The following is a 10,005-nucleotide window of genomic DNA, read 5'->3' as shown; positions in this document are numbered from 1 at the left end:
TATTGGGACGACAGTTAGGAGATAAACATCATGTGTTGGCCAATTTCAGGGTGTTATTGAGTATTTGAAGCCGGAGGTTTCAAATGAAACATTCCCGTGCTTCAAATACTCAATAACACCCGGAAATTGGCCATCATGTTTTATCGACATTGTAAACACAAAAGTAAACCAAAGGGTTTTACTGTCTGCACTCGTTTACATCGAGTACGGGTACAGCAGTGAAGTGCCATCAGCAGGCCGTTTCAGCTGGTTCCCATGGTAGCGTCTGGAGTTGCTAATTTGTGACGTCATTCCGACTTTACGTCATAATGTGATTTGAATGACGTCACCACTGTTAATGACTCAACAAAACAATTGTTTGCGAGGTCAATACGCAGTGAATAGTCTTGCAGTCTCCGGGAATCTAATACCATTTGATCATGTTTTTCAACCACTCTGATTACAGAACACAGTGACTTTTGGTTTACAATGTTCAGTAGTTCTGTAAGCGGGATGTTGCGTCTCACAGACTTTGTAAATTCTTGAATGGCGCCTTTAGTTTAGGATAATGTACAGCCCTGTGCAAAAGTATTCGACACTTGACTTAATTTCCATAGACTTACATGTCAATTTAGTGTAGCTTAAATAATTTTCAAGAATTTAATTTAAGTTCCAAGTCATCATTTGCACATTAGTCAGGAATCACCTTACCTACAATCACATAATTCGTTTGATTTTCTGTTGGTCATTCATCGACTGGCAGCATGTTGATCAAAATATGCAGTGCCGAGAATTCCTTTAGCATGGTGGATCACACTGTAGGACCACACAGCTACACATGTGAGATTGTATTTCATTGCATAGAATGGCACTAGAAATTGCCACCACCAACATGATTCAGACACCAATGAAATGTGCAAAATCCAAGCCTGGTGTTCCTGACAAAAATACCTCATCACTTGGCTTCGATGTTGATCAAACACACCTACTGGCTATCGACCAGTTATCGCCATTTTAAAGTGGTTTTTAACGATTTGCTCCATTATTTCTTATCAGAATGAAAAAAAAATTGTCTTGATGATACATCAGCTATTCACCGATGTTTTCTGCTTGTTTACAATTGCCGATCGTGTTTCTCCGAAACGCGGTCAACAGGGAGCGCGGTAGTGTATATGGTGCTTTCCCATCAACTAACAAAACCAATTATCGCCATTTCTGATTTTTTTAATGTTATTCACCTACTTTGACATAAACTTGGTAATAGAACTATTGTGTTTAAACTTTGACATATTGAAGAAATTTCATAGCTGATCGGAATATGGAGATGTGGGGTTGAACTTATGAAAGTTGACATTTCGAGTAGTTGTTTGCAATTTTCGCAATGTTTGTTTTCTCGGGTAGGAACGAAAAGATAAAGGTGAAAATTGACTGTTATATTTTGTCAGTATCGTCTGCATGGTATCTGTCGAGTCCATGAAATTTGGGTCAATTCACAGTTAAGTGATTGAATGTTTGCATTATGGCTATGTTCAGACAAATTAAAATCGGCACTTTGTATGGGCTGAATTGTCAAGTCAGAGATTTACAACACAGCCTGGATGATTTTCATTCAATTCTCATCGTTTATGAAATTTCAAGTCAACACACTAATGGTGACGTGACATACCCCCGACGTGTTTGGGTCTCGTCTTCCGAGGGGTTCATATTTGTAACGTGTACAACGCAGAAATACTCACAGTAATTTTAACCATTGTAACCAATCGGGTTTTTTTTTGTATGTGTCAATGTGTGAAATACTACAGAACTACACGTAAAGCTGTCTGCGCAAGCGCTACAGCCAGGTGTTGGCGATAACTGGTACGCGGCGATAATTGGTCGCTAGCCAGTAGTAGTTCAGTCAATCTAAGGCTCAAAAGTTAGCCAACCCCAAAAGACTCAGTGAGTTTATTTTTACGCCGCGCTCAACAATATTCTAGCTATATGGCGGCGGTCTGCAAACAATCGAGTCTTGACCAGCCAATCCAGTTATCAACAGCATAAGCATCCCGTTAGTCGCCTCTTACGACAAGCATAGTCGCCTTTTGTGGCAAGCATGGGTGGTTAGAGGCCTATTCTACACTGGACGTTCAAGGGTTACCTCAAACGATGAACCTGTTAGTCTATGTGGCAGTTCTTGTAACATAACTGTACACTCATTTTCACACGACTTTCAAAACAAAAAGGCACCCCTGGAACATCCTTATGATCATGCTGAGTTGAGTTAGGTTGAGTTAGTTGAGTTTTACGCCACACTCAGCATTATTCCAGCTATATGGCGGCAGTCTGTAAATAATCGATTCTGGACCTGACAATCCAGTGATCAACATTTGCATCGATCTACGCAGTTGGGAACCGATGACGTGTCAAACAAGTCAGCGAGCCTGACCCCCCGATCCCGTTAGTCGCGCCTTACGACAAACATAGTCACCTTTTATGGCAAGCATGGGTTGCTGATGGCCTATTCCACCCCGGGACCTTCACGGGTCCTATGATCATGTGACTATTGACCTTGTAGTATATCACAGACAGACTGGGTAGTATACTCCCCATGGTTTTGTTTGTTTGGGTTTTTTCTTTGTTTGTTTGTTTGTTTGTTTGTTTAAACACCGCACTCATTCAATCGTCATAGGTTGCTGAAGACCATCATGGATCTTCACAGGTTCGCTCACCAGGTAGTTGAGAATGATTATCCCTTGCACATGGATCCATTGACCAGGTAACAATGTAGCCATCTGACCATCATCATCATCACCATCATCATCATCATCACCACCACCACCACCACATAGTCCCTCAAAGGTCACAAAAGCTCATCCACTAGGTATGGAACTGCACAGGTGCCATCTAATACCTAACTAGATGATCAATCTGTACAAACTTCAACAGAACACATAATCACATTCGATTTTATTTTTCAAATCAGCATATAAACTATCAAAAGAGCAAATACTGAGAGGAAATGATGATTAAAACATCCCACATGTTATCTGAGAATAGTAAAGGATGTTCTGAGTATTGCTTCAGATGGCAAAATGGCTTCTCCAGACACTGCCATTGGTGTGATGGTCAACCATAGCAGCAGGTAGTAGGATCAAACATAACATTTCCCAGCCAGGGTCAGGCATAAACATCATCATACATAAGATATCTTTGCAACCAGTTCACTATCCGCCTATGTGGCCCTATAGTATCAGCTTTGAAACCCTATAGCATGGTATTGGTACAACTGTGGTATTTTGCCATCAGTTGGTATGCTGTAATGCAATGGAAAATCTCAGTACTTTCGCTTTTTGTACAATAATGTTATTAATCTTTTTAATCCTTTTTCTAAAATGTCTAGAAATCTAACAATTTTGTAAAAATAAATTCTATCTAGGTTTGCCTATTGATCATATCTCACATACCCAACCTGAACCGACAGAACCGAAAACATACTATGGTAAGAACTGTTTCACCCCTTCCAACTATCTAAGGCAAAGAAATTCACCTTTTGTTGTAAGGCAACAACCTTTTTTAATTGCATGGTGGGACATAAATTTTCACGCAAATCAAACTCTACACATTAAATGAATACAAATGCTTGAGGGCTGGCTGAAAATAATATGCCTCTCACATCTGGAATATTTGGAAAACATATATCCTGCAACAGCTGAAACCTCAAGTCAAGTTATTTCATACTACTGAAAAATAAAATAAAATGTTTGTTCTTAACTTGTTTTAGCAGTATACAGTCTCAACTTAGTACAGTAAACTGGTTGTAAACAAAATGAAAGTGATCACTAACTTTAGCCTGTAAAAGCCATTGTGAGAGAATATGGTTGTATTTGTATTACTTACTATCACTGCTTTTGAATCCTTGACACACGCAACATAATTAACCATTTTATTGCAGTTTTAAGTGTGTCAAAGTAGGTTTCACTGATCATAAAAATCCACTCAATCCTCAACACTGGACTTCATCTAAAAGTCGATATCAGGCATATGCCAGGTCAGAAACACTGTTCACAAAACATTATAAAACATTTTTACTGCCAAATTCATGCTGAGTGAGTGAGTGAATTTAGTCTTATGCCACTTCTGGCCATATTCCAGCAATATCACACCTGGGGACACAAGGAACAGGCTCCACACATTGCACCCATGTGGGGAACTGAGCCTATGGCAAGCGAACACATAACCGCTAAGCTACACCAGTCTCTTGTAATAGCCATTGTTCAGTAGTATAGGTTCAGTAAAAGTGTGTTTGTCACAACAGGTTTTTACATGACACGTGATTTCTGCATATTTGACAAAACTCTCAAAATATTACTATATAAGTAAAGCTTGACACAAGGTTAATGAGTGACCCTCAGAGTTCCGTTCAATAAAATTGATATCTGATAAGCAAACAATGATAGTTTTCATGAGGTCTTCATTAATTTATATATTCCTGTTAATTCATGCTAATAACTGTACATTTGAGTGAAGGGCAATCATTATTTTAGGACAATGCAGTTTGATAATGACTGAATTGAAATTTGAAAAATACACTGTTCATTAACTAACAAATAAATGGCAATGAAACACAGAACAACTAAATCTTTGCAAAATCTTGCTTTTTGATAAACACAAATATACATTACACTGAAGTTTTCATTTTCATGATGAAATATGAAAATGACTCCTAAAAATGAACACCGTGAGTGTGAGTCACCATGACTTTGATTTTTTCAAAATCCTGTCACAAATGTACTGTTTGTCATTGGAGCCCCAAATGTGGAGATGGCGGTATGGGGGAAGGCTGTTAAAAGGACTATCTATGTGTCATTTCAGTGTACTATAAATTCATCCACTTCAAAGCATCTCTTCTAATTTGCATAGGAAACATGGCAAGGTAATTGTTGGCAGAACCTTTGTAGTAGATACTAGTATCTTATTGTTAAAATGTTATTTACATACTCTGCTTTAAACATGTTTTTAACATCAATGTGTTATCTGGAATTTTAATAAGAAAGCTCAAGTGATGTAACAATGTCAGATAACACTTTTCTTGTTTTATTGATCCTTCGGCCATATTTATTCAAGAAAAAGACACAAATAATAATTATTTTTCCCAGCTCAAAAAATATAATCCAAAAGTTTGTATTAGCTAAAAATGTAACGCTAGATGAAATTTATTTCTAATTGGTTTTTTTGCCCTATATATACTTCAAAAATTGCCAAAACTAACATAATTTAGTTTTAGTATTTATTTACCTTGATTTGTGAGTTTTTCATACATCATGTATTTTTTTTCTTTCATGCCTTTAGGTTTTCTCAGGACAAAAATCAGTAACCCCCCCAACCCCCCCCCCTCAAAAAAAAATTGGTCTGACATGAAACTGTTCATCAAGAAGATTTTCTAGTACTCCTTGGTTGACTACACACAGTATAATATTCAGCACTGTCTTTCTGCCTTCAGTAATTCTAGATCTCTGAAATTTAAAAAACTACTCAGTCATGCATGTGATTCAACTGCAAACAGGAAGGAGAACAAATAATAAATTTACAGTATTGGAATACACATGGTATGGCACACTCATTCTAACTTTATTACTTTTTTTATAACTTTTTTAAATCCCAAGGTAATTCAGTTTCTATGACATTCTAATTTATCATGCAAACTTTGTCAATAATGTCTGTGAACTGACTCATTATAATTTGACTGATATAACAAAAATATTCTGTCCTATCATATCAAGGTAAAATGGATATTCAACACTGAAAACAAAATACTCCTAATAAACACTAACATTTTGAACATGGAACAACAAGCTGCTGTCCTTAAGCATATAAACAGAATCATTGAACAAAATGTCCAACAGCATAAAGTTGTTATAAAACTTCAAGGGGTAAAATGATGAAGTAACTGTTTTAATTAAGTTGATGTAATGACAGCTTTTATCATAGCTCATACAGAAATAATCACAAGCAGATAAAGTCTTGTTAAAATTACCAAGTCAGAAAAGATCATTTCTGAGACAAAAACTGTAAATTCTTAAATATGAGCACCACAAGATTCATCCTGCACTTCCAAAAATAATTAGAACAGGGACAAATTGCCTGAGTATTCATCTGATATGTTTGTAGCCTGTTACCTTTCAAACTCAGATTGTATGTGTTTTTTCCCATGTCAATAGTAATCACAGAAATAAAGATACAGTCACTATGGTTACAGAATATCATGTGGTTTATTATCTGCATTAGTTTCAGGTGTTACCGTGGTTTAAGATGAAGCATGAAGTATGGGAACATTCATAATATTCCAGCAATATCATGGCATTTACACCTGGGATAGGTTTCTCACATTCGGTGGTTTCACATTACTTTTCAACTGGCTGTGTGCATGTGCAGGGCATGTAAAATTAGACACTGGCCAGTTCCAATTACACAATGCCATTTAGAAAGTGGTCAAATGTAATATATGTCGCATTTTGGATTACACTTTCTTAGTAAAGTACAAATTCTAGTACTTTTTTGGTTGAGTCCCATATGGGATTCACACTTATCAGAGGGGTACACAAAGTACACAGTCTATTTTTGTGGAAGTTCTGGTGGCTGAGTGGGTTAGGCAGGTGATTTTGTGTGCTGGCGATTAGATGTCTGACTCTGAGGGGGCAGGTTCAAAGCCTGAATGGGACTCAACCAATAACGTTCTAGAATTTGTACTTTACTCAGAAAGTGTAATCCCAAATGTGACATATGTGGCCACATATCCAGTCTGGTTGATTGTGTATCGATACTGTAAATATGCTTTAAATTAATGCTTTTTTGAAGATTATTTGATGTGGCAACCATTCATAGCTGAGTACATACATCCATTTGCCCCCACTATTCAATAATTGATATACAATTTTGGCTTCAACTGCAACAAAAAATTGTGTTTTTTGTTGTGAGAAGTGGATGCACAGGAAGGATGGTGGTGGGGAGATTATACAAAAGCTTGTGTCCCATAAAGTAAGGTATTTATTTAGCTAATCCCTGTCGTTTCATAAATGAAGTGAGATCACTTGACATAACATGATGTATTTGTTTAGATTATTGTTTTCTTTAGAGTGCTTACACTATCAGTAAAGCATACGACCAAACACGAATCAGTAAGTGGCTATTTTTATACGCTAAGTGCCTGCACACTGGCAATCAAAAATCAATGTGAAACCAACAAATCGTACCCATCTGAGGAATTGAATCCAGGACTTCGTCGTGACAAACGAACGGTCTAATCACTAGTCTACCCCAGGGTATGAAACTCAAACAAAATTTAGACCAGTGCTGATTAGATGTAAGACTTGCTAGCCCCACCCAAAATTTACACAAAACACAAAAATTCTAATTTACCTATTTACTTTTCACAAATAAATTAATAATCATCTATAATCCTGAAATATCTTCATATACATGTCTTAATTTCAACCCAACATTGGGCAGGTGGATGTGAGAATCTGGCAGCCCAGAAAATAACCCATTGACGTGTTGTTGGGCATGCAGGTATTTCGAACATTGGCGATACATTGACGATATAGATGAACATTGCTGAAAGCATGTCAGTTTGTAACAACACTGTATGTGATTGAAAACATAAGGTACATCTATCATAAAGGGGTTCAAAAATCCCTTTGCCAAATGCCCGAGACAAGTCAGTTTTCATTCTGGGCAACCAAATTTTGGTATCTTACTTGTCCATGTACTACTAGATAATGTCCGCTTAGGGTTTCAAACTGCATACACACTTGGATTTCATTTCATATCTGCTCAGAATGTACTTATTAAATGTCACAATGATAATAAAGTTGTTATCTTTGCTATTTACCACTTTTCAATAAACAGTCTAGTCTACATTCAGGTCAAATATCATGTTGATTTATTCTTTCCTAACTTCATTATCATGACTGTGTCATAAAAATCAGGGCAAATGGAAAGGTAGTCTGGACAAGTAACTCTTGTCATGAATTTTGAACCCTTGTCATAGAAACAGCAAAAAAAAAAGAATGCTGTCATACTGATAACAGGGAGAAGAGATGAATAAGTTCACACAGCACTTTAGAAAGGTAACCCCAGCTCATTATGGCAAACATGGGCAGATGCAGTTGGTAAACATCATCGGACTGGCTTGATGATAATGAGAATTTTGAATGTGTTACAGTCCTCTTCCGTGAGATATACTGATCCTCTTGCCATCAGTTCATTAAATGGAACAATATCGTCTAGATTATGAAGACAGCCATCAAAGTCAAAAATACACTGCTTCTTCACAACATTTCGGATGTACTCTGATCCACAGATGTCGGAAGCAATAGCTAGGATGGACACTTCCACATTGCGGATCTCACCGTGGAGCGATTTGGCCATGACGCCAAGCCGCGTGATGTGGTGTTCGTGTTGGTCAATTTCGTAGTTCTCCAAGATGCCGATCATGATGGCTTTGGGGAAACGGACACCTTTGGGATAAAGATCCACCTGCCAATCCCAGCATGCATGATCATCTGCAGCTGAACTACTAACTGGTGTGGAGAAGAAAAATGTTCTTGTTGTGAAGTCGTCCAGACAGGAGAAATTTTCTAGGGTGAACTGACAACTCCAATCTTCACATGTGTAGTTTCTCGGTCTGCTGGATGGTTGACATGAAGTGATGACTTTCTCAGGATCAGATGAACCATTATCTGGCAAGGCATTAGAGACAACTCCGTCTTTTTCGTTGGGTTTAGCAAAGTATTCAGCTGCTGGTAGAGAATGATACTGAAATGCCTGCATCAATCCTCCTTCAAAGACGTTTGCATATTGTTGGATAAAACTATCCTGACACAAGAGTTCCAGCTGGGCTGAGGTCATCATATTGAAACGTATACACCTAGCCATTTTTTCCACCATAAGCCTGCGTTCATGCGGACACTTTCTGCAATGAGCTTGATTGTTTAACAACCATCGTTTGACATGAAGAAAAAGACTATATTCACTGTGAACCACTAATTCAGAACTGGACAGAAATTCAAACAAGGTGGACCCATTCATTGACAGAAAGTCTCTACTTTGGACAACTTTCTGAAAGTTCCATTCAGTGTACTGAGTACATTTAGCTTCTAATGTTCGGTAGTTGCATAATCGAGCATACTGTAGCCAAGACACTACCTGTAGGTTATCGCCCACAGCATCAAGGTTATCACACATGTAGGAAATGCAGGTCTCGGAGAGATCCTTCACATTGTATTTGTCTGCGAGAGTAATGACAGGCAGCACAGTCTGGTTACTAAGGTGGATGTACCCAGTGTACATGTATTCCAGGAAGTCTTCAAACACATCAACACACTCAGGATCCTCAGTAAGAGTTATCTGCTCCTTGAAAGCTTCCGGCCACTTGAAATCAGTCAACATGGTTTTGAACACATCGCTGCACATACTGAGGATAAGCTTATGGGCGGAGAAAATTGCCCCACCCACAACCAGCTGTACATCGCTGAGAGTTGAGTTGCGATAGAGAGACCACAGGCGTTTCAAGGTGCTCTCAGAGTTGTTAACAAGCTGACCCTTCAGGAAACTATCTGCCATGTTTTATGTCATCCTTCTGTTGTAATGAATCAGGAATTTTTCTGAAAAAAATGGCACAAATGAAATAAATATTAGTGAAATGCTTTAGAAAAGTCAAATCATATATACTTATATATATATATAGACTGCAATATAATCATTTCTGAACAATGCTGTAAAACATGAAACCAAGAATTCGTATGTATAAAAAAAATATTTGTAGTGTTATTATTACCTTTTCATGGACTGAACGACATATACAGTTAAAGAGAAAACTAAAGCAGTGACACTTGTATTTGCATCTTCAATTTATCAGATAAACATCATCAGGTTGAATCTGCAAGCTGGTATAAGTAAATGGGCAATGGAAAGTGGCACCACTAATAGCTTATCAACAAGTATTTAGTCCTGGGTTGTAGTCAAATGGGCAAAAGGGCTGAGAAACGT

At 37.7% G+C, this 10,005-nt stretch overlaps 1 protein-coding gene across 1 annotated transcript; it reads right to left on the bottom strand.

Annotated features, from left to right (window-relative positions):
• Positions 1–5,785: 5,785 nt before the first annotated feature.
• Positions 5,786–9,605, bottom strand: LOC137258813 (BTB/POZ domain-containing protein 17-like). The gene has a single exon (XM_067796510.1). The coding sequence runs from the start codon at positions 9,577–9,579 to the stop codon at positions 8,134–8,136; it is 1,446 nt and encodes a 481-aa protein (XP_067652611.1). The 5' UTR covers positions 9,580–9,605; the 3' UTR covers positions 5,786–8,133.
• Between the last annotated feature and the right edge of the window lie 400 nt (positions 9,606–10,005).

The sequence above is a fragment of the Haliotis asinina genome, chromosome 12 (genome assembly GCF_037392515.1).
Source record: "Haliotis asinina isolate JCU_RB_2024 chromosome 12, JCU_Hal_asi_v2, whole genome shotgun sequence".
Taxonomy (NCBI): domain Eukaryota; kingdom Metazoa; phylum Mollusca; class Gastropoda; order Lepetellida; family Haliotidae; genus Haliotis; species Haliotis asinina.
Note: the sequence above shows the minus strand (reverse complement) of the source record. Positions and strands in the feature narration are given on the sequence as shown.